At 46.1% G+C, this 24,908-nt stretch overlaps 1 protein-coding gene across 1 annotated transcript in view; it reads right to left on the reverse strand.

Moving 5' to 3' along the window:
• FBN3 (fibrillin 3) overlaps positions 1–24,908 on the reverse strand; it is a 144,658-nt gene that overhangs the window by 33,378 nt on the left and 86,372 nt on the right. Inside the window, exons 27-44 of the mRNA XM_066636426.1 lie at positions 23,155–23,280; positions 19,951–20,073; positions 18,049–18,174; positions 17,417–17,542; positions 15,627–15,749; positions 15,128–15,250; positions 13,221–13,346; positions 12,756–12,878; positions 12,395–12,517; positions 11,647–11,808; positions 11,140–11,208; positions 9,717–9,842; positions 8,319–8,444; positions 6,983–7,132; positions 6,593–6,664; positions 2,610–2,735; positions 1,048–1,173; positions 180–305 (exon numbers count right to left, since the gene is read on the reverse strand). Coding sequence (XP_066492523.1) covers positions 180–305; positions 1,048–1,173; positions 2,610–2,735; positions 6,593–6,664; positions 6,983–7,132; positions 8,319–8,444; positions 9,717–9,842; positions 11,140–11,208; positions 11,647–11,808; positions 12,395–12,517; positions 12,756–12,878; positions 13,221–13,346; positions 15,128–15,250; positions 15,627–15,749; positions 17,417–17,542; positions 18,049–18,174; positions 19,951–20,073; positions 23,155–23,280 — 2,202 coding nt within the window. The remainder of the gene's footprint in view (positions 1–179; positions 306–1,047; positions 1,174–2,609; positions 2,736–6,592; positions 6,665–6,982; positions 7,133–8,318; positions 8,445–9,716; positions 9,843–11,139; positions 11,209–11,646; positions 11,809–12,394; positions 12,518–12,755; positions 12,879–13,220; positions 13,347–15,127; positions 15,251–15,626; positions 15,750–17,416; positions 17,543–18,048; positions 18,175–19,950; positions 20,074–23,154; positions 23,281–24,908) is intronic.

Consider the following 24,908-nt stretch of genomic DNA (forward strand, 5'->3'; position numbering starts at 1 on the left):
CTAACCTGCTATATTACCGAGGCATGCCTGTATATATTTTTAAAATTACATTCACTTTAACTCTAAAATAATCCCAAGACCCATGCCCAGGGTTTTCAGGCAGGATCCATGAAGGTTTAAGCCAGTTTGAATCTGGTTTGAAATTTGCAGCCTAGACATCCTGCCCTGATGATACTGACCCATGCACATTGTCAGGTCCCCTGTGGCCTTGAACCCATTGAAGCAGATGCAAAGGTAGCTTCCTTCTGTGTCAACACAATCCCCATGGCTGCAGACATTTGGAATTTCCTGACATTCATTGCGGCCTGGAAAACAAACATAGAAACCAGCAGCCTAGACAAGCAGCAAGGAGAGGTCAAAATGCCCTCTATGAGGGAGTAGAACTCTGTGAAATCATCCCACTATGTCACTGAACACAATCTTCCTAATAGTAAAAACATAACTGCTCTTCTTCCTAGAAGGTCCTGATAAACTTGGTTGATCATCTTACAAGTGTTACTAGAGTTTAGCTTTTGTGTTTTGTTTTTTTTCAACGGTACAACTCCTATGTGTCCTTTGGGAGTAAGGCAGGATAGTAAGTATTTTCAATACACACACACACATTTTTGGAGAGTATAGTATTAACAGCTCAATTTTATGCTTGTCTGTTCAGAAGTTAGTCCCACTGAGTTCAACAGAATTCAAGGCCCCCTTTCTCTCCTCAGACTTGTGCTAGTGATTTCCAAGCAGACCCACTGCATAGTGGAAGGCTTACAGAGGGGAAAGAGGATTTAAATCCCCCTTCCCTTCCAAAACCTTCCGCTCCGCCCCTCCACTGGATACAGTGCACACCTTTCAGCATGGCAAGGGGGGAGGGTGAGGAGGATAGAACTGGGACATGAATAAGTGAAAAGTGAGAGTCTCATTATACTGAATTTTGTTTGCTGACTTGCTTAGAAACCACAACACAAATAGACCTGGATTTGGGGGAAAGCAGGCCCTAGAGGCTACTGTCTAGTTAGCAAAGGAACTTGGTTCTGGGGTGCAAAGGAACAGCTCCCATCTTACCCACACATGCTCCGCTAGGTGACAGCTTGTAGCCGGAGGAACATTCGCACCTGTAACTCCCTGGAATATTCAGGCAATCAGCATTGCGCTGGCAGAGGTTCTCTCCACTGCTACATTCATCAATGTCTGCAGGGAGTCAACAGAGAGACATACATATACACACATACATTTCCAGTTCTTTGTCCATAAGATCACACCTTCAGACCCCACATTCATTAATCTAGAATGCTATCCTGCCCTCCTGGTTGTAAGCTCACAATTGCTGACATGGATCCACAGTATAGGACCAGTTTCAAAACCGCTTAAGCACCAAAGACTGATGGTTGGTCAAAGCATGGCTTGTAGCAAAACTGGAGAAAAAAGTGTTCTTATAATGTATAACATTAAGGTAGATGAGTTTAAATAAAGATGACTGCTAATTGGTGCAGGGCCTATTCATAAGATATTGGTTGATACGAAGCACACTAGATCTTTTTGTGTGTATGAGGTTCATCTTTTATCAGCTGGGAGCAAAGCCGTGCACTGGATCCCCCTAGTCACCTTGGTGATTCCCTAGTAGAGCTCCTTCTCCCACCCTCCTTACCAGCAAATAGACTTTCTCTCAAAGATGCCTGTGTTGGGCTAGAGGCAGAACTGCTCTGTCAAGAAACTCACTAGCAGCTCCTCCTTCTCCCATCCTCCACACTGGCCAATGGGAGTGATTCCCCCAGAACCCTGTGATGGTATAGGGGCCTCTTCGGAAGACTCCCATTTGTAGATGGGGTTGTGGTACCAGGGAAATGAGCAGGAGCTTCACTTGCACCACTGTTGGTGTTGGTGCAATTTGTTAAACTAAATATTTAAGTAAACTAAAATAGCTTTAAAAGCTAGCAGCCCAATGCTTTCTAAACTTTGCCCCACTGATGAAGCCACCCCCCCCAGAGCATGTGCTACATCCTGCCGGGGGGGGGCAATCACAGAAGTTAAGGGAACATCTGTTCCCTTGCTTTGGGGTAAGCCTCTACTGCCCCAGTGGGTCTACTTGGACCTGTACTAGCAATTTTGCTGGCACATAACCGAATGGATTAGTGTAGGTGGATCGAGGCCAGGAAGGAGGATATTGGCAGGGCTGCTTCTTGTCCTCATCAGACCCCCACCCCCATCCACTCTGTTCCACCAACTACCGGCACTGGGCTCCTGCGGAAGCTACTGTCACTTGGCTGCTGCCACTCACTCACTCACAGCCTGGTGGCCAGGCTGTGCTCTGTGATGCATTGTGTTTTGTGAAGGTTACAGAGCAAACTGCACCACTGGAACACAAGTTCTGGTGCCGCAGCAGGTCCATAGGCTTAGAACGTAAATTACTAAACTCATTAAAGTTTTCTTTTGATCAAAGATTATTTTTCTATATTTAAAAACACCCAAACTATTTATGGCTGTTTATGAGTGAGCTCTGGGAATTGTAGTTAGGTAAAAGGGGTTTGAGATTTCTAACATCCAATTCCCACAATGCTTTGAGGGAAGCCTGGATCTTCTAGCTATGCCATTGCCTGCAGCCCTCAATCCTGCTCCCTAATTGCTACCTTCACAAATCAGCAGGATGTTATTGTAGCTGAAGCCAATGGGGCACTCGCAACGGAAGCTCCCAATTTGATTGATGCAAACACCATTTGTGCAAATTGCTGGGATCTCGCTGCATTCATCAATGTCTGTAGAAAAAAATGAAAGTTAGTAAAGGTTTGAATGACCAGAGGCTAGGACCTTCACTTCTAGAGAACAATACCTCCCATCTCAAATCCCTTCAGGAAAATCCAAGCAGAGATGGGCAAGCTTCCTCAGGATGGTCTCAGAAAGAGAAAGAAACAAGTTATTTTGCAAAAAGTTGAAAATTACTCAATATGAATGAGCACATGTTAGGCCTAGGCTGGCATGTGAAGCCTGAACCAAACTAAGGCAGTGTAACCGAGAAGTTGCTAGCAGTTCCCAGCTGCAGGAATGTGAGTAAATAAACAAAAGGATTTGTTGTCTCTCCTTTGCTGGCCAGGAATGACAGATAACAAGAATTACAACCAATTGGAATGTTTAGCACCTTAGCAGACAGAGAGGCACCTTATCAAGGGTGATTGAGTGCAGCTGTGGATCTTCAGTTGGGAGGGGTAAGAACTATGAGGGGTTAGCAACCAGGCCAACTTTGAGAAGGTTCTGTTCCTCAAGGGTTCTGATTGGACAGTCTAATAAGTATGAAGTCACCTCAGTACTATTAGCATAAGAAGTATAATGATGAGTGCCCATGGGGTGTGAGTGGGCCTTCTTGAACAGAGTTTTGGGTGCAACATCCTGCATGCGTGTGAGCTCCATTGTCCATCATGGGCACCTGGCCCCATAGGTAGCCCTGGAGCTAAGAGATCTACAAGAGTAAACTGACCCAGGTGACAGATAGGGATTAATAGAGATAGCCAGCTAGCTTTATTATTTTATTGCTGATATGTTTCCTAGATGTTTATGCCTCTAGCATTTGCTGCCTTATCGTAGAGTGTGTAACCTTATGTACTTAATAAACTAAAATATCTTTTACTAAGTTGTTTCATTGTCTGTTGGGGACAAAGGTTCAGAATCCTGCCTAGCCATTCAGCAAGCTACCCAGTACCCGCTGAGGTCTAGTAACTTGAGGACTGAGGCTTTAAATAAAAAGAGCTCAGTGCCTGCAAAGGATAGTCTTAAGCCTAGAGGGTCTCAGTGTCCCTGGACTGAGGCACTGGCACATACAGGGTGGTGGCAGTACTACTGGGCAAGGGTCCTTGAGGGCTCCAGGGTTCGAAAACCAAGAACCCTGAGCACCCAAACCCGCCTTTGTTTACAACAGACACTCAGTTCCTTGTCTGGATCAACCTGAGGTTCAAAAAGCAGCTTCAGGCCGTCCAGAACTGGAGCTGCTTCAGGCTGTCAGGGACCGGGGTTAGGATCCGGCACAAGTGCCAAATCCTGGTCACATCCCCCACTCAGCTGGGCCCCCACGGGCCTACCTGCCGCCCACCATTTCCTTGCCCTTAAATCGCCTCCATCCAGCCCTCCACACACTCCTCCAGAACCCCACACCAACCTGGCTCAGTCGGTCTGAGCTTACTGTTTCGCCGGCTTGGGCCAGCCTCCCAGCTCTCCTGCTGGCACAAAAGTGCTTTATGGCACTTTCGCAATACTGTTGGAACAGTGCAAGGGACTTGTCCTGGCCCATATGCCAGTAAGGATTGCGCCCTAAGCAACTTTCTCTTACTTAGTACCCCTTCTTAAAAGAGTCTCAGAGGCAAGGAGCAGAAATATCCTCCACTCCTTGACTCCCCTGGCTCCTTTGTAAAGGGGTGCCTTCTCTGAAAGGGTGCATGCCAAATCCCCCAATGTCACTTTAACAGAATAGAGTCACAGAGGAATTCCATTACATTAAGTAAGGGGCACTGGATCCAGAAAATCTTTCCCACTTAGCTTTTAATCAGAGTCAGTAAAGAATTTAGGGCCCGAACTAGAGCCCTGCACACTGGCTTACTGCCGGTGTGCCCTTACCACAGGCCCAGCACCAGAGCTGGCCCAGTGCGAGTCCGCCCTGGACCAGCTCCGGTGCTGGGCCTGCATTCTGCTGTTAGTCAGTCACCCAGACAGCCAGGCAGTGGAGGGGTGAATGGGGGTGTGGCGGGAGGTGTGGGGGAGGTGTTCTGGGGTGGGGGAGGTGGTAGGAGGGCAGGGAGAAGGCGTGGTGGGGGAGGGGGGCGGAACTGGTAGCGCTCTACTCCACTGGATCCTGAGGTGCGTGTCAGGCCGCACGGCCTGACACAAGGCTTCTTGATTCTGTACCAGTTAAAGAGCTGCTGCAGAATTGAGTAGCCCCATTGTGAGGCTACTTCCCTTACTCGGGGGAAGGGGACAAAAGTCCCTTCTCCTGATGAGGCAGTGGTGGCTGCCTTGGGCATATAGGATGCTGCAGCAGTAGTGTTTGGCGTCGCGGCAGCCCCACTCTCTGGGCAGCTCAGGATTGGGCTGCCCGTGGGCTTCCAAAATTCATAGCTCCATGGAGATAAACTCTAGGCAAAAAAGCACCTGAAATTCATTTTCAAGTCTGACTTAGGAAAATTTTGCCAGTATCCCAAGACTCTCATTATTTCTTAAGCTAAACATTCTTCTTACTGGATGGGAAGCTTCAGTCCATAATCAGGCCCTTCAGACAGAGCCTCTCTTAAAATTGCACTTGCCGGTTCTAGAAGGGACTCTTTTAAGACAGAAAGATCCTCTCCCAATACCTTGGGAAGCAAAATGCAATACATTAAATTGTCACGGGATCTTAATTTGAAGGAAATTATTAATGTTTTTTAAATGTAACGAGGGTTTTTGTAATACACAGTGGAAGGTTTCCACTTTGGAAACAAGTCTAGGTAATTATACACTCCAGTATCTGGAGAGTAATTTGGATGAGAAGAATTTTGGATACATCACTATAAAACTGAACAATGGGTTTGTCTCTTTCATTGTTGCATCACACTGGATCAATTTCTGTCTGTCTGTCTGTCTGTCTGTCTGTCTGTCTGTCTGTCTGTCTGTCTTTCTTTAATTTTATTGTACATTTTTTAGATAACACAACACTGATAAAGATCAGTATTTAAATAAAACTTAGCACACAGAAAAGAAGATCTATGCCTAAAGAATGGGCTACATTCTGGGCTGTATTTTATACAGGAGGTCCCCTTTATAACTTGGACTAAAAAAGAGACCAAAATGTTTGAACTCAACGTTCCTGAACATAATAACTCTCTTAGGAAGATATGATTTTAAAAATACATAAATGTGGTGTTAATTACAATAAATAAATACAATAAAGCAGTGGTTCCCAAACTGGTGGGTCGGGACCCACCAGCCAGGGAACCACTTTGCCTCTTTAAGGGATGGAGAAGGGGGGAAGGCAGCAGTCCATTTCTCCAGATCATGCTGCTGTCAGGGATGGGAGGGTTTTTTTTTCAACCTACCTGCAGCCAGCACTGCAGTCCTGGCAGGTCCGGGGAGTCGGAGGAGGGGCCCGGAGAGCCCTCCACAGGGCTCCCCATGCCCGCAACATCTCCAAAAAAGATTTAAAAAATGGCACTTCCAGTTTCGTTGTGAAAACTGGAAGTGCCCTTTTTTTCCTTTTTTTAGACTTTTGTAAGTATTTTGTAGACTTTTTGTAAGGAGCCCCTCCCGGACCCCAGGACTACAGCACTGGATGAAGGTAGGTAAAAAAAACCCATTCTTGTCCCCACAGCAGTGCAATCATGGGGATCACACTGCTGCCTTCTCCCCTCCCCTGCAACAACTTACAGTGCTCCCTACTCCCTTGTAGGCGTTTGGGAAGCTTTGCAATAAAGACTTATGGGAAACATTTGATGTACTCCTAATGCTATCCAACCCCATGACTGCTAGACCCCTTTTCCAGGGGAATCACCAGTTCTGTTTTGGCAAAGACTGTACAACTATAAAGTTTGAAAAAGCTCTGAGAAAAAAATTGTTAGAAAAGGTAAGTAAGAGAGACTGGAAGCAGAGTTCCACTTACCAATTGGCTTTCCTGTGTGGATATCAATGATAAATCCAGGTGCCTGATTGCCACAAAGGATCTGGTACCCAGCTGCAAGGGAAAGTCATCTGTGATTATCTGTGATTCTACCTGTGGCAGAAAGCACCGGAAATGTTCCTTGGAGAACTTGAGGCATGAGACACCTAACGATTCCAGTTTAGTAATGACCTGTGTTGAATGAATGGCTCTTGTTTTGAGGAGCTCATTTTAATTAGCTGGCAGAGGGGGGTAAGGTTTTACAATGCGGTCTTAGCTTTTCTTGTAGCAAGCTCAGTTCTTGCAAAGCTCACTCTCCTGGCTAACAACATTGTTCAAGAATGCAGATGAAAATCATAGATCTAAGAATGTACAGATAAAAAGGACACTTACAGCTGGCAGGGGTGGGGCAGGGCTCACATGGTTTGTTCCAGGCTTTGCCAATGTTGTAGGAACAGCAACACATCTTCTTAGTCATGTTGAAAGAAAGCTCGTTCTCACATGTGTCATTGTAGTTCCGGTAGCAGAGGCTCTTCCTCATGTCTGAAAGGCAAGATGTGGGCCATTGGTGACTTGTGACCACATAGTAGCAAATAAGACTTTCTCATTGTGACCAATCTGGGTAAACTGAGCAATACATTATTGAACACAGGCAGCTACTTTCTACACAGTCAGATCTTTGGTCCATCAGCATCTAGCCCACTATTGTCTGCTCTGACTTGCTTGTTCTCCAGGGTCTCACACAAAGGCCTTTCTCAGCTTTGCTATCTCATAGCCCAATCCTAAACTCCTCATGCAGTGAAGCAGTGGTGCCAACATGGCCTCCGGAGGCTTCCTTGGGGGAAAGGAACACTTATTCTGGGCCGCTGGGTCTACTTGGACCTGCGCCAGCTCTATAGCTGGCACAAGTCTGCATGCACCCGGGATGGGGGATTGGGGCTGGGAAGGGGGTCAAGATTTGGCAGATACTGCTGCTAAGAAACCCACCCCTTCCTGGTCCTGATCCACCCTCCTCCCCCCACCTGCCACTGCCCTAAAAGTGAATTACAAAAATACACAAAAGTGGATTACACAAACAGAGGCTATCTGTTAGCCATGATAGATAAATAGATAGCAGGAACCTCCATGTTTAGAGGCAGTATACCCATGGACACCAGTTGCAGGGAGGATAACAACAGTAGAGAGCTATTGCCTTCATGATCTGCTTGTGGGTTTCCAAAGGCCTTGGCCAGCCCAATCCTGAGCTGCACAGTGTGTGGGGCTGCAGTGGTGCTGAAAATGCGAAGCTCCACCGGTCCCACCTCCGTCCTGCCCCGCTCCCTCCCCCAAAACGCCTCCTCCCCAGCCTCAGCCTGCCCTCTCTCTGCCTCCCCCCGTATCCCCTCCTACCTCTCTGCTGCTCAGCGGTCCACGTGACTGCTGAGTGGCAGAGCTCCGGCGCATCACTGGCATTAGCTCAGCGCCGGCCAGCACTGGGCTAGTATCAGCGCTAGGGCCCACAAACGTGCCTTATGGCATGTTTGCAACACTGTGCGCTGGTGGCGAGCAGGCACACAAAGTTTAGGATTGGACCCTAAGTTGACCACTATGGAAAAGATAATGTTGGACTAGATGGACCTTTGGTCTGTTGCAGCAAAGTGCTCCTTATTTATCTCAACTGAGCCCTTGATTACTTCAGATACTCTCCTTCCCATTTGCCCAACCTGTAAGATCATCCCTTGCTCCATACCCATACAATTGTTGCCTCCATTGACTTGCATGTATTCCGGGGGACAAACACACGTGTAGTTCCCCAGTGTGTTGTAGCAGGTCCCTGGGCCACAGATTCCAATGTGGGCTGAGCATTCGTCAATGTCTGAAGAATAGATAGGAAAGGAAAGACAACAATTAACCAGCCTGCTAAGCATCTATGGCCATGTGCACCTTGCATGTAAGAGGTAAATGGCACACCTTTAAGGCCTTTCAAAAGAAAACCTTGGAGAAGGGTGCTCTGATGTTCATTTAACTGGTTTATTTCCTAGCTACAAATATTCCTACATCCAAGCTTGGCATCAGGGTTTGGCAAAGTGGGGCTGGCATGGTTAATCCCTTGGTCACTTGGTCAATCCCTAAAGTCTCAGCACCCAGTGGCAGCAGCAGCCATGGGAGTGGGTTTTGCCCAGGAAGCCAGGGCAACCTGGGACCAGTACTACAGTACGTGAGGCAGTTACATGGATAAAGTTTAAACCTGTTAATATACATGAAAAAATGTTTAGAAAGAGCAACTAAGAAAGCACCTTCAAATGATTCAATTCCAAAAGCTTAATGAAATAAAAAAGCCTTCAACTTTTCCCAAAAGTCAGCCAAGGAGAAAGACAAGTGCAATCCCTGGGGAAGTGCAATCAAACGTTTGGGAGACACCGATGAAAAGGCACTGTTTGTGATGACAACTTCATATCCCAGAAGGATGGAACCTGCAGCAGGGTCTCATTTTCTGATCTTAAAAACTCAGAGTTTTCTCATGCAAGATATCTTTGAGAAATAGAGGCACACATCAGGGTGGAATTGAAGGTGTGGGTTCTAGTCATCCAAGACTCCTTGCAAGGGTTTTTTGGAAATCCTTGAGTTTCAAATCAGCAAAAGAAAAGACTGGAATGCTTCCACTTCGGAAGTCTCATACGAAAAAAACTGTTATTATATTTCTAAGATTCTGGAGTTTTACTTTTTAAACTTTTTTTTAAAAAATTTTTTTAAAATTTAATTTTTTAAAAATTATTCATTGTATCCTCTGTTAAAACTATCAAGACTGCAAAATGCTATGTTGGAGGTGGCTGGTTCAAACTGAATGCGTTCAGACTGAAGACTGGTAACCAAAACTGTAAATACATACACAGTACTCTCATACACTCACATAGTTCAAAAGGAGCAGAAATCTACACCACAGTGACTATTTGAAAAAACTGAAATTCAGAATCTGGGAATTTTTAATGCTTGCTTTCCAGCTTAAACAAAGAGAAGTTCAATTTCAGCAATGTTTTGTTAACTCTAATGGTTCTGTTTTTTATTCTTTCCTTTCCCTCTCCCCTTTAGGGACAACGCTTGCATGTAACACACTATGTACTCTCTCTCAAACACACCCACTCAGTACCTTCACAAATGCGTGTGTCCTCATTTAGGTAGTAGCCCAGGGGACATTCACACTGGAAGCTCCCAAAGGTATTGACACAGTTACCTCCTTGGCAGAGGCCTGGCAGCTCCTGACACTCATCAATATCTGTAGGAGAGAATTGGTCTATTTGATAACACAGCAGCAGCTACAGAGGGGAGGGGAAGAAAGCCATGAAAACCAAGGCAAGAGGCTGGAGTGGAAGGTCAGAGGAAGCAGTGGTGTCACTAGGTTTTGTGTCACCTGTGTTGGGAGACCAGCATGCCACCCCCATGATGGACATCCTCCCATGCAGTGGGCATGGCAATGCCTTCAGCAGTGAGTGTGGTGATGCACTACTGCCCCATCTCCCACTGGTGTTTTGGCTATAAGTTTTGATGGAATATAGATATTTCAACATAGTTCATTGCATTCTGCATGAAATGACACATCAAAAGATATATAATATGATGGTATTATTCATAAGATTTCAAAAAATTTTGGCCAGTAGTGGTGTCACCCCCTATGTCTGTCACCTCATGTGGTTTGCACCCCCTGCATCCTCCTAGCAATGCCACTAAGAGGGTGAACACAATATTCAAAAGGTACAGAGGCAAGAGCTATGTGCGAAATTTTTGGAGAGTTGCAAGCTTGAAGCAGCTCAACTACATGTCAAGCACATGACTCTGCCTTCTACGGTGTCAGACAGACCCTTGGTCTCTCCAGCTCGGCAATATTTTCATAAAATGAGAGCAGCTCTCCAGAGTTTCAGGTGGGGTTTTTTTTTCACTCTCACCTGGAAATACCAGCATTTGAACTTGGAACCTTCTGCATGTAAAGCATCTGCTCTACTCTGAGCAATGGTCTGTCCCCAAGTTATCAGCTGAAACTTTTCAAGCAGCGTACATAAAAAGTTAATTTTTATTTTCTTAAGTTTCTTGCAATATTCCCAATTTTTCAACACAGATATATTTAAGAAAAGCAGGGCGAAATGCATTCCAGTTTCAAGTTTAGGATTTAAAATCTAAAACATTACATTATATATAATTCATATTGCATATGCTACAGTTACACATAAATTATAATTACATAAAATTAAGACAGCATCATCATGACGTAGAGAACAGTATGATGCTAATTCAGTTAAAACATAACCCATATAACACACCATATTTCAGCATTAAGGCTGAATGTTTAAATTTTAAAAAAACAAAAACATAGGGGCACATTAAAAAAAATAAGCTGGATATATTGTAAACAAATAACATTACTTATTTAATTTCCAGGATATTTTTTCTCTGTTGGGGAATATGATATGAAGAGAGACCACTGTATTAGAAAGATGAATTCTAAAAACCCAGCTTCTTGTACAAAATCCGAAACCCTGCAAAGCTCTGAGAGCATATCAGAGTGTGAGTCTGCTTACCTTCCAAAATGACTGTGATGGGATTGGGCCGGAACCCTTCGCCACCTGGACACAAAGTCTTGTATTCAGCTGCAGAGCAAGGAGGGGGTTAATGTCAAGGGTTTGCAAAATGGGGGATCATCTTTGCTGCAGAGATGTTCAACTTGAGCAGCATTTTCCTTGGGGAGGAGGAAATCAGCTTGTGTGAGTTGCTCACATCAGAACTGCTTGGATTACAATTACTGGGGGTGGATGGAGGGAAGGAATCCTCCCGTATCAGGTCAGACTGTCCAGTGATTCTGGAATGTTTCTCTTCAACTGAAAGCTTCAATTGGTTTAATCAGTAGATTAATTAGATACATTTTTAATTGGTTCATCAATGAGGGGCCAATTTTAATTGGTGGAGCTGAAAGTTCAGGGCCTCCCTTGCACCACTTGGAATTTCCACTGTTGTTTCACCCTGCTCCAGTTTCCCATGGATGTGGTCACAGTGTGCAGGATAGAACCCTCAGCTGTGTGTGTACTCACTGGTATTAGCTGGAGGGCACAGTTCGCAAGGATTTCCCCATGCCCGTCCCAGTGAACAGCAACAAGAAGCCCGGGTGACTCCCACGCCAATCTCTGCACTGCACGAGATTCCACCGTCACCCCGATCCTGAGTGTCCAAGAAACAGTTCCCAACACGGGTGTCTGAGATGGGAAGAATGAAAGGGTGCACACTTTTAAAAATGCAAGAGAGATAGCCTAGGAGAGAACGCACAACCCAATTTCCTAATAGGGTAATGGGTCCCAAACCACGACAAACAGAATTAAGTTTTCCAACTATATTACAATCTCTGAGCTGTCAACATGACATAATGTGGAATTGTGCAAATATTGCACAGATTAATACTTCTTTCCACCTCCTGAACTGTAATAAGTCCAAGAACTGAAATCTTAAAGAATTTTAAACTCATCTAGTATTACACACATCTAGTATTCCAATATATAAGAAGTAAAAATAGAAAAATTGAAACATATTTTATATTGTACTTGATTTTTTTATTTTTAAACTGAGCACATCTACAGTCATTTACATGAAAATGTGTTTATATGCATACAGACACCTGTGCAATATTAATGTGTGAACAACCCTTCTATCTCTGTTTCATAAAACCGATGCTATTGCTGACTGGTTTTTCTGCCTGGACCTAGATTATGGAAGAACTGAAATACCTGTGGCTCCCTCCCTCTTGTCTTTACACACACACAGAAACCAGCGATGTCCCTCTCTTACCTACGCACCCCACTCCAGTGGGGTTCAACTCAAAGTCCTGGGGACAGTTGCACAGGTAGCTGCCAGGGGTGTTGACGCAAAGTCCATTGATGCAATTCACTGGATCAGCACACTCGTTGATGTCTGCAGGAGGATTATTCAAGGACAGGCTATTACTTCCTTTTCATGTTATTGCCAGAAAAGTGCTCTTTTGGTCATGACATTGGTTGTGTCAGTTCTGGAAGATGGGGGAAGAACCTCAAGACTGGATATGGGCTACTGTTGTCCCGATCTTCCAAAGGAGAGGGGCCGAGACCAAGAGCAGCCAGTTGCTGACCCTTAGGACTTGATAACCGTCACTTGATGCTTCCTCTACACTTACCGGTGCAGTTGCCCCCACTCCTGTCCAGCTCATATCCATCATCACAAGCACAGCGGAACATGCCAGGTAGGTTCTGACAGCTGCCAAAAACACAGATGTTCTGGAAGGTACACTCATCAATATCTGCAAGAAATCATGCCTCTAATGAATTGCACATCTGAGACAACTTCTTCAAGACAGCTTTTGCTACTCTTAAATCTTTCTGGTGCCCAAAGAAGTCCTTGGTTTTGTTGCACTGGATTAACTTTGTGAGCTGGTTTGGAAATTGCCAGAAAGGAGGATCCCTGCCTGGAAAGTCCTGCATTCAGATCTCACCTCATTCACTAAGTGGTCCATTCTTTTCCTTGTCTCAGCAATTCGCTGGGCTTTTGCAAAGTGTTTCGGTTTGACAGAGCAGGCTTTGCTTTTGCATTGCAACATTTAGCTTCGTCACAAACTATAGGGCAGAGAGGATCTTTGGCTTACCTTGACAGGCCCTGCTGTCTTCAGTGGGGTTGAAGCCCATTTCGCACTCGCAGCGGTAGCCGCCAGGGGCGTTGAGGCACTGCCCATTTTCACAGAGGTTGACATTGTCTGCGCATTCATCCACATCTAGAGAGGAGTGCAAGAAGAAAACAAACTCCATTCTTGGCCGAGGGTCACTTGCCCTTTGAGGTCCTGGTTTCTGGCCAATTCTGCAGCCCTTAAAGCAGCCATTTTCAACCTTCTTCAGCTCATGGCACACTGACAAGGCACTAAAATTGTCAAGGCACACTACCAGTTTTTTACTTACATTAAATTACTACATTACAATTAATTATTAATTAATATAATTAATACAATTAATACAATTAAATCATTACATGACAAAGGGCACAATCCTAACCAGGTCTACTCAGAAGTAAGTCCTATTTTGTTCACTGGGGCTTACTCTCAGGAAAGTGTGGTTAGGATTGCAGCCAAAGACTCACAAGTTTGGAGAGGAAAGTATATGTGATTCTGGAAAGGATCTGGAAAATGTTGTTAAAGTGTAATGCCAGAAAATGTTGGCAAAGAGAGGTCAGACGGAGCACATAGTGGAGAGGTGTGCGGGGGCAGTGAAGACATATGATTGAAAGAAGTGCAGGATTCAGCTGGAGTGGGGGGGAGAATGTGAGGAAAGTGATTCTGGACCTTTGAAAGATACGGAGGAGTGAAGGGAGGGACAGTAAGAGAGGTGCTGACTGCAATTATGAGATTTGGGGGGAATGTGCCAGTGGGAGGGGGTGGGGTGGGGAGAAGTGCCAATTGCCTGCTCCTGTATTTAAGAAAAAAAAGAGTGTGACCAAAAGCCCGATTCTAGGCATGTCTACTCAGAAGTAAGCCCCACTATAGTCAATGGGGCTTACTCCCAGGTAAGTGTGGCTAGGATTGTGGCCCAACGCCCTTCCTCTGAAATGCGAAAGACAAGGCAGGGAGGGTCACCTTGGGCAGTTGCAGGCAACTGTGGCAGGAAAAGGGGCATTCATGGACCCTTCGCCAGGCCAGCCAGTTCTTGGGCTGGTGGCCTCAGCAGAGGCGCTCCCTTCCGACCTGCTTGCCTGCTCCTGCCTCCCTCCTTCTCACTCACTCCGTGGACCTTCTCCAGGCATCTCGGGCTGCCCAATCAGCATGCGGGGCGGACTTGGTACCCAATCCTAGGCGTGTCTTCTCAGAAGTAAGCCTCATAATAGGGGCTTACTCCCAGGCAAATGAGGATCCTCTCATTTGCAACCTTCCTCTCGCTCAGCAGCAGCAGATGCAAAGCAGCCACGGCTTCTTGCAGCTGCTTGTCTGTGTCGTCCTGTCCCCCCCCCCCCCCCCCGCGACTGCTGCCTGCCTCCTCTGGCCCCGTGGTACACCTGAGGCTGCTTCGCCGCAGCACAGCAGTTGAAAACCGCTGCCTTAAAGCCAGAGAAATATGAGACTACAATCCTTAGGGAGGCCCTGCAGCAAAGAGAATTCATCCCCTCTCTCCTTCCTGTGTTTTGTTTCTGAAAAAAGAGGTGCCAAAGCAAATGTTCTGGAAGCTATGGTCTCTGATCTGGAAACACTTTCCCTCGGTTTATAGGATGCGTGGGAGTGGGCTGTGCTTCCTCAGTGGGGATGGAACTGGAGGAAGAAAAAGGCAGTCGGCACTTGTTCAGAAGCATTTATCCTATTATTACTCCACATGTTACAGGGCCATGACCCATCAGTTCAAACAGGTTTCAGGGAGTGGGAGCAGAAAAGCCAATTCCTGAACTAGAGTGTTCCACACGAGTCCCATAGCTCCTGATGTCACATTTCCAATTCCAGGAATTTCTTACTATGATACCCACAAGTAAGCAAACCCAACCCCAAAACCTCCTCCCCATCTATTTTAGCGATCTTACCTGAACAGGAGTAACCATCCCCATTGAAACCTTCCCGGCATGCGCAGCGATATGAACCTGGAGTGTTGACGCAATTGGCATTCAGATTGCAGCTGTGCGCCTCAGTGGCACACTCATCCAGATCTGGGGAGGAACAGAGAGGAAAGGAGGAATAGAAAGAGAGAATGTCAGCCAAATAGCTTCTTTGCACCTTCACAACAAGGTTGCAATTTATGCAACTTTGCAACAAGGTATATACTTAAGTACATATGCACTGAAATGCATCAACACAAGGGCACATGAATCTGGCACTACTTTATAAATGCTGAGGCTTAAGACTTTTTTTTACAAGCCATTGGTCACTGTGCTGAGTCCCAACATACGTAATATGTTGAACATATTATCACACGTCTGAAAATAACACCCAATAACAACATTAAAAAGTGTTGTTTCCCATTTTGGAGACTATGGGTTGTTTCCCAGTCAGCTCCTTGCCCTTCCCCTGGTGCTGCTCTCTCACCATTGCATTTCAGACCATCACCAAGCCAGCCTGTCCGGCACTTGCACCTGAAACTCCCGGGGATGTTGATACATGAAGCATGCATGTCACAGTTGTGCGCTCCAATTTCACACTCATCAATATCTGCAGGAAGGAATAAATGAGAGGGTTTTTTTAAAAAAAAAAATCTTACCACATTTTATTTTAAAAATGAACAGCAACAGAAGCACTATACGTGGAAGGAACAAACAACTAATTCAGAAAATCTCAGCCCAGTCAACATGTTCACCACTCTGTCAGTTGTTCAAAAGAAGAATTATCCTACATGTGTTAATTTTACTTAATTTTACTTATCACACATGTATTCCACAGTCCTGGAACGTGCTGGAATCCCTAGCATGTATGCACTGCTGAAACAGAGACGCCTGCGTTGGCTCAGTCATGTGGTGAGAATGGATGATGGCCGGATCCCAAAGGATCTCCTCTATGGAGAACTCGTGCAAGGAAAGCGCCCTACAGGTAGACCACAGCTGCAATACAAGGACATCTGCAAGAGGGATCTGAAGGCCTTAGGAGTGGACCTCAACAAGTGGGGAAACCCTGGCCTCTGAGCGGCCTGCTTGGAGGCAGGCTGTGCAGCATGGCCTTTCCCAGTTTGAAGATACACTTGGCCAACAGTCTGAGGCTAAGAGGCAAAGAAGGAAGGCCCACAGCCAGGGAGACAGACCAGGGACAGACTGCACTTGCTCCCAGTGTGGAAGGGATTGTCACTCCCGTATTGGCCTTTTCAGTCACACTAGACACTGTTCCAGAACCACCTTTCAGAGTGCGATACCATAGACTTTCGAGACTGAAGGTTGCCAACATCATTCCACAGTCCTGAGGATGCTGTAGATGTAGATGGATCTCTCCCCCCCCCCCCACTTTTGTTATCACTGGATATATATATCCAATTTATAATTGGGCTCTCCCAGCACCACCAAAAGCTGCTGTCAGAGGCTGAGCTGTAAAGTGACACCTTGGCAGAAGCATTGCTGCTGAAAGGGTGGCCTGCATGATCATTAGGTACTCCCATATCTTGAAAATATTATCAAGGTTTGCATATTTCCTCTTCTGTCATTTGCAGCTAAAGAGTTCCTAAGTGAGAACAAAGTGCTTATTTCTAGTTATCATCTACTTAATGATGTCATGTCATGTCTTGCTTAATGACATCACTGCAATTTGGCCAGCTGTAGGAAATGAGTTTGACACGCCTAGTGTACAGCTTTGGGGTAATTCAGAATAATAATAATAATAATAATAATAATAATAATAATAATAATAATAATAATAATAATAATAATAATAAAACAGGTATTTCTATACCGCCTTTCTTGGTCCTCAGATTTCGCAATTTTTAAATCCCCATAGGGATTTTTACAATTTGAAAGAAGGTTTCTATCTTTCAAGAAACCACAACATTCAGGTGTTTCTTTCTTGATCTGGCTGCACATTCTGGCCTCCATCCTCCCACGCTCAGAGCAGATAGAATAGCTCGGCTCAGCTTGTCAGCTGCTTCAAGGTCGCACAGTGCCGGTGGCCTCGAACTGGCAACCTTCGGATATTATCTTCAGGCAAATGGAGGCTCAACCCTCTAGACCAGACCTCCTGCCAAGGTGTAAGAGAGCATGCAACTCTTATTTTATTTATCCTACTCCCACAAAAAACCATCAGCCAGCCAGCAGCTTTTCTGAATTGTCTGTCAGAAGACAACTGTGGTGTTGGTGACAAGGGGACTCGAATTTCCATGACTGTTGCCAACTCTCTCCTACCTGTACATCCTGTTGTACCCTTCTTGACGAAGTAGCCAAGCTGGCAGTGGCAGATGAAAGACCCCTTGGTGTTCTCACATTCCCCGTGCAGGCAAATATTAGGGTTCAGGTCACATTCGTTCACATCTGCAGTAAGACAACAGCATTAAGAACCTCCGTAAGGCACCTGGGGACTCAGCCAGGGATTCAGGTAGCAGGCCCAGTTGTCTTACTCCCTGCACCACCAGGACAGCTCACAAGCTGAAGAAGTTACTGGCCTGAACTTTTTTCGTGCTGTAGCACCACACCTATGCTGGTCAGAGGTGGTACTACTGCTCCTCAGTGTAGTAGGCCCAGGTGACCTGAGGAACCAATACGGGCCTTGCTGTCTCTGCAGAAACTGCTGCTTCAGATCTGGTTACTCAGTGTGAACATATGAGTAGCCCACCTTGCCAATCTGGTACCTTCCCACCAACCCATCTGTGACCACAACTTCTGCCTCTGGCCCTTTTTGATCCTTGCCTGCCAGCTCTGGAACCTGACCTCTGCCAACTCCCTCCAATGTCCCAGGCCTCCTGAGATATATCTAGCCCTGAGTTGACCCCTTGCTTGGCACCTAAAGATTGCACCCCTTTCCCAGATCCTTGTCTTACCGATACACATCTTCATATCCAAGGAGGCCATGAATCCATCAAAGCAGAGGCAGCGGTATTCCCCTGGGATGTTAGTACACTGGCCTCCATCACAGATATCGGGGTTGTCCTCACATTCATCAATATCTGAATTGAAGAGAGGAAAACAATATGGCTGCCCTTTGCACTTCAGGCATTATCTTCCAACTCCAGGGTGAGTCCTGCAAACCGTACTGCTCATCCCCAAGCACACAAACAACTTAGGGATAGGGGGGTATATCCGAAGGTCATCTCAACACACACAAGAGACTCAGAGTTTTGTGCAGGAATCCTTTTAAGGAATTCAGGCCTTTGTCATCGAATTTCTCACTCTTTAGTATTGATTATATTTTTATCCCTCAAAAAAGCTCTCAGCAACATCCCAAGGTTTCCTCTCTTCTGCTTTTTCTCATCACAACATCCTGCTGAGGAAAGGGAGGTGAAGAAGTAGTTATTGCCCCAAAGTCACCAGGGACTATAGATTCCAGTGAACTTCTTCAAGCTCTCTCTCTTTTTTGAAGAGATGCCCATTCAGATCCCTTTGCAAGCTGAGTTTGCATTGCCAGGGGGAATTAAGAGCATCTGAAGGTAGAATTCAAAAGAAAAAGGGCAAAGAATGACAGTTAAAAAAAAATTAGAAGATAAAAAGAACACACTCAGTGCAGATGAATTTGAGGAAAGGTTTAAAGATCAAGCAGGAATTATTGAAGGCTGGAAATAGGAACAGAACCAGATTGGTAAGGAAACAGAAATGCAGACCAAATTTCTAAACAGGATGCTAAAATTGAAGAGGTACAATACGAAAGTAGGAAACATAATTCAAAATTTAAAAGAATGCCAGAGAAAGATGAAAAGACAGATTTGGTTGGATTTGTGTCCGCAGTCTTGGTAAACTATATTAAATGAGATATAACAGCTGTTGTTAGTATTGAGACAGCATTGAGAGTGGGTGGTTCCAAAGCAAAAATGTTGGACAAACCTCAAGATGCATTGGTCTCGTTGTGAGATTCTGAGAGCTTATATAAAGAACTTCTTAGAGGGGAATGGAACATTTTCTGAGGTTCAGGAGATAATGATTTAACAGGACATTCATCCAGAAATATTGCAGAAAGGAAGAAATTTTCAAAATTTTGAACCTTTAATATTACCCCTTTCTGTCTGAACACACCAGCAGAGAATATTGGCAAGACTTGATCATGCAATTCATTTGAGGCAATAAGCCAGTTACTTCCTTGTTATAGCAGGGTATGTTTAATGCTATTGTGTAGCTAAATTATCTGTATTATCAGTGTTCAGCAGGAGCTAAACCCAAGGCAGTTACAATAGCTGAACAAGAACTAATTGACATAAATTGTTTGGATAAGCTTTGGTACATTAAATGGAGAGGGACAATAGATTTGCAGCCAAGTCATATACCCCAGACATGCCAGCATATCTCCACATTTGCCAGTGCAACAACGGCACCACCAGAGTAGAAATCTGCCCATTGATGGATATGCCACAGGCACTGGGGTGCAGTGCCAGAAAAAGCTGTGTCAATGTAGCTCAGATCCTAGTGCAATACTGCAGGCAGAAAGGCTAAAATGTGGAGGAGACCAGGGAGTAACATGGGACGGATGTGGGCATAATGAAGAGGGGTTGACATACACCATATCCCAGGCATCCCTCAGATGGCACATGCACCCCTGATGCTGGAAAAATGAAAGGGTCTGCAGCATCCTCACTCAGTGACTCCTCTGGTCCTAATACTTTAGGTTTGGGTTTAGTTCAACTCCCTGGTCCTAATGTTAAATGCCTGAGCACTATCCTAGGATATAGGTTTGTCCTAACAGAACAGCAATGAATGGACAGATGGTTGGGTGGCAAGACGGACATGGTTCTCACCTGTGCATGATCGCTTATCTGGCATCAGTGCATATCCTTCGCTACAGCTGCATTGGTAGCTTCCCTCTGAGTTGGCGCAGTGTGTATCACAACCACCATTCATTATGGTGCATTCATCAATATCTACAAGGGGAACAATCATGCTCATCAGGTGTTATTCAGGAAAGGTTGGGAAATGGAAGAGTCAGCACCTCCTGAACATAGTAAATCTCGGAAAATAATGGCCCACGGTATTCTGTAGATCAGTGGTACTCAAACTTTTCTGGCCAGTGGCTCCCTTGACCCCCGTGGCTGTTGGCCATGACTCCCCAACATGTTCCTGAGGGCTGGAAGTGACATCATTAAACAGGAAGTGGCCAGAAATATTAACTATATTAACTATATTAAATATAATATTATAATATAATATTAAATATTAAATATATATTAACTATATCAATATTAATTATATTAATCATATCATTAATTAAATGCAGATCTTAAAAATATATTATTAATACACAGCAATATACATGCTTTATAAATGATCAGCTGCTGATCGCTGTTGGAGACAGGATTGCTGGAGTAGGTAGATTTTGTCTGGTCCAGTAGGACTCATTTTTTAAACTTTTTAAGCATACCAACAGAATTATTTTATCAAATGAACTTTGTGAATAACCAGTCTGACCAACTTTACACACACACACACACACACACACCCTTGTGGACCCCAATCCAACTAGTCATTTCTCCCATTCTCCTTGGATAGGATTGAACCCTTTATTAATTTAATGAAATCAAATTTTTCCAGCAGCTGGTGGGGAAAACAAAAATAGATCATGAAAATATATCAGAGCTGATAAGGGTTTGGTTAGGAAGCTGATTTGTCTCCTATACTAGGAGATGCACAAGTCAATGGGGCTTACTCCCAGGAAAGTGTGGATAGGATTGGGCTGGCAATCACTTCATCAATGGCTGATAAGTATTCCCTTTAAATAGCAAGATTCATCACTTTAAAAATACAGCCTTTCCTCTTCAGTCAAACAACAAGATTTATAAATCACTTTAAAAAAAGTACCCTTTTTCTGCTCCTGGCCAAGTAAAGTGTGTGCTTCTCTCCCGCCGGGGGGGGGGGGGCCTTTACCAACTGCATGGAAACAACTTTAAGACCCCTGGTGACTGGTAAAATAGGAAGTGTTTTATTTGGGGAGGGGGAGGAAAGCGGGAAGGTTTGGAGATTGAAAGGGGGGAGTGGAAGAGAGAGGAGGTTGAAAAGAGATTTCACATTGATGAGAAGCGATCCCAGGCTGGGAACTAGGAACCAACCAGACAAGGATCAGCGAGGGTTAAGGACTGCAAGCTGAGCATGCTTGGCACTTGCCAGATGGGGGTTGGAGTCCAAGAGCTTTGGAAACAACATGCAGTGAACACAGAAGGTGGCAGCCTCAGAGGGGAGGGAAAAGAGGGCGGGGCGGCAGCAGCCACTCTCGCAGCTGAGAAACTCCCCTTTCTTCTGCTTTAAAAAAAAGTGCAGATGACGGGCAGAAGTCAGGCTCCTATTCTGCCCAGGGGTGTGACTGTATCACTGTGAGAGGACAACCCGCACCTCCTGTTTGAGTTCCTGGCGCCTCCCTAAAGAGCTGCGCCACACAGTTTGAATAACACTGCTGTAGATGTTGGGGAAGATCTGAAATGTTCCTCTAGGCCAGGGCTGACCAAACCCAGGCCTGCGGGCCATTTGTGGCCCCCAGGGAGCCCCTGGTCTCCAATGAGCCTGCTGGAGACTTGTGGGAGCCCTCGCATGCCCAACACAGCTGCTTTTTGAAGGGACAGCAAGGAAAAGGCTAAGCACTCACAGCAGAGCAGGAGCCCTGCCCATCCACAACACTCCCATTAGGTTGGGAAGGCTGCAGCTGAGTCCAGGCGTGGATGGGGTGAGAAGTCCTGGGTCTGTTTGTCCTGCTTGAGTTGGGGAGGCGGGGAGTAGGCACTAAGGAGGGACGGGGGAAACTGGGTCTATTTGTGCTGCTTGAGTGTGCTTGGGGTGGAGGGCAGGGCACTGCACTGCAAAGGAGAAATCGTGGGATGTTTGAATGCATGGAGAGAGCATGTCTACTCAGCAGTAAATCCCATCAGAGTCAGTGGGGTTTACTCCCAGGAAAGTGTGGATCCGATTGGGCTGTGAGTGCTTGGTGTTGGAGGTGGGCGCTGCAGGGGAGAACTCATGGGATGTTTGAATGGGGAGGAAACCTACTGCTTTTGCTTGTTGGGGCTGCTGGCAGAGAGGGAGGAAGATGGGGGGGTCTGTGAAGGGGGAAATACACATAGCTCTCTGCCTGCTTCCAAATTTGTTTGTTGCTGGGTGCAGCCTGGGGGAGGGGGGGCTGAGAGAGGGAGACAGGCAGCTCCCTTCTCTGTGTGAATGAGGAGAAACAAACTCCTGCCCTGAAGGGGCAGGTTTCCACCAGCTCCCTGAATGATTGGGTTTCTTTGCTGCTGCTTGTTGCCAGGATGGGGGGGGGGAGAGAAAAACATGCTCTGGCATGGGGGGGGAAGGAGCCCACGCTGACGCCTCTTAAGTTTGTTCTGTACTTTTCCCTAGGAAGAGGTGTGTTATATGTGTCAGGAACTATTTTAACAACCCCCCTTTTCTGGATCTCATGTGTATTATAAATAAGCTCAGTAAAATTCATTCATTCATATAAGTTCTGTCTCTAATATATTCATTTATGTAAATTTATTCAAATTGAAATGTAAATTTCCCCAGACCCCCAACACAGTGTCAGAGAGATGATGTGGCCCTCCTGCCAAAATTTTTGGACACCCCTGCTTTAAGCACACGATGGTGGCCAACATCAGTCCCTCGACAAGAGAAAATATTTCTTTACACAGCGTGTGGTTGGTCTGTGGAACTCCTTGCCACAGGATGTGGTGACGGCATCTGGCGTGCTCGCCTTTAAAAAGGGATTGGACAAGTTTCTGGAGGAAAAATCCATTACGGGGTACAAGCCATGATGTGTATGCGCAACCTCCTGATTTTAGAAATGGGCTATGTCAGAAGGCCAGATGCAAGGGAGGGTACCAGAATGAGGTCTCTTGTTATCTGGTGTGCTCCCTGGGGCATTTGGTGGGCCGCTGTGAGATACAGGAAGCTGGACTAGATGGGCCTATGGCCTGATCCAGTGGGGCTGTTCTTATGTTAAGACAAGAATTCAGAAAACTCACCAACACAGCCTTGCCGGTCTGGAGTGGCCTGGAACCCGGAGTCACATGTGCACTGGTAGGTCCCAATAATGTTGACACAGCGGCCATTCCGGCACAAGTTGTCGCTCAGGGAGCATTCATTGATATCTATAGGGGGAAACATTTAAAAGTAGGGATTGACAACAAAATAATGACCTACAAGGCATTCACATTTCAGGATGTATTACATTTGTATCACATATGTAAGGTATTTTAGAGTAGCTTGTACTTAATCTGGTCTGCAAAATGAATGCAAAATCTACATTCAATTTCTCTTCAATCCTGTGTTAATGGTATTTGCAAAAGCACACAGGCTCAAAGTCACTTTTTATTTTCTTTATGGGGAAACAGGTATTCAAATATGGACTATAAGCTTCCTGGGTGACCTTGGGCCAGTCGCTTTCTCTCAGCCTCACCTACCTCACAGGGTTGTTGTGAGGACAAGAAAGAGGGGAGGAGCAGCTGTGTAAACCGCCCTGAGCTCTTGGGTTCCATTTAGTTACCATATTGATTTGGCTCTGGGTCTTCCATTAATTTGTTGGACGGCCCAATCCTTACAAAATCCCCCCACCCCACTGGCGCAGCCATGCACTGGAGTGTGAGCTGCATCCTTGGGGGGGAGGGTGTCCCCAGAGGTCTCCTCTAGGTAAGGGAACATTTGTTCCTTTGCCTAGGAGTAAGCCTTTGCTACCTGAATCGGTCACATTCAGAGGCGCCGATGCATGGATGGAGGCAGAAGCCTCCGCTGTGGCTCCCCCGCCGCTGCTTGTGTCGGCACAAGCATGCTGACATAAGCAGCAAAGGTAGGTGTGGGGGGCAGGGGGAGGGGGCGGGAGGGGGCGTTACTGCCCGGGGCAGGCATATGGAGAGCCGGGGGAGGGGCTGGGACCCGGCACTTATGCCAGATCCCAACACCTGTCGCTGGGGCGAGCGGAGTGGCTTCCTCGGACTTGCACCACCTCTGGAGGTGGCGCAGGTCTGAGGAGACCCAGAGGGGCGCACAGCCCTTACCCACGGGCAAGGGAAGAGCTTCCCCTTGCCCGTGGCTGAGCCGCTGCTTGCTACAATCCCGCGTTGGATGCAGCACAAGCCTCCTGGCTTGCCTGCTCCAGCGCGGGTTAGGATTGCGCCCTTAGTTGACTCAAGTCTGAGTGGACCTGGGAAGGTGGATCAGACATCAGTGGCGGTATTACCGCTGATACTGCACCTTTCCTGGCCCCAATCCACCCCCTACCTGCAGTCTTGACCCCATTCCTCCCTCTCCCCACCGTGTTCTGCCCACCCTAACTCCCACCCACCCCCTGCGCTGACTTACCAGTGCTGGGGCTTCTTGACAGGTCACTGGCATGCAACCATAGCCACTTGCTATTTGTGGCAATGGCTCAACCGCACTGAATGATGTGTCACCTTTTGCAACAGCCATAAAGCACACTGTGCTGCAGGAACATGGGTTCTGGTGGCACAGCAGCCCAATAGGATTGGGCCCTGTCATGAATAAGTCCATGATAGGCCTAAGTTGGCATGAGAAGCCTGAACCAAACCAAGAAAGTGTAACTGCAAGTTGCTAGCAGTTCCCAGCTGCAGGGATGTGGGTAAATAAACAAAGAGGAAGGAATGTGTTGTCTCTCCTTTGATGGCCAGGAAGGACAGATAACAAGAATTACTACCAACTGGAGTGCTAGCACCTTAGCAGACAGAGAGGGGCCTTATCAAGGGTGATTGAGTGCAGCTGTGGA

The sequence above is a fragment of the Tiliqua scincoides genome, chromosome 8 (genome assembly GCF_035046505.1).
Source record: "Tiliqua scincoides isolate rTilSci1 chromosome 8, rTilSci1.hap2, whole genome shotgun sequence".
NCBI lineage: Eukaryota > Metazoa > Chordata > Lepidosauria > Squamata > Scincidae > Tiliqua > Tiliqua scincoides.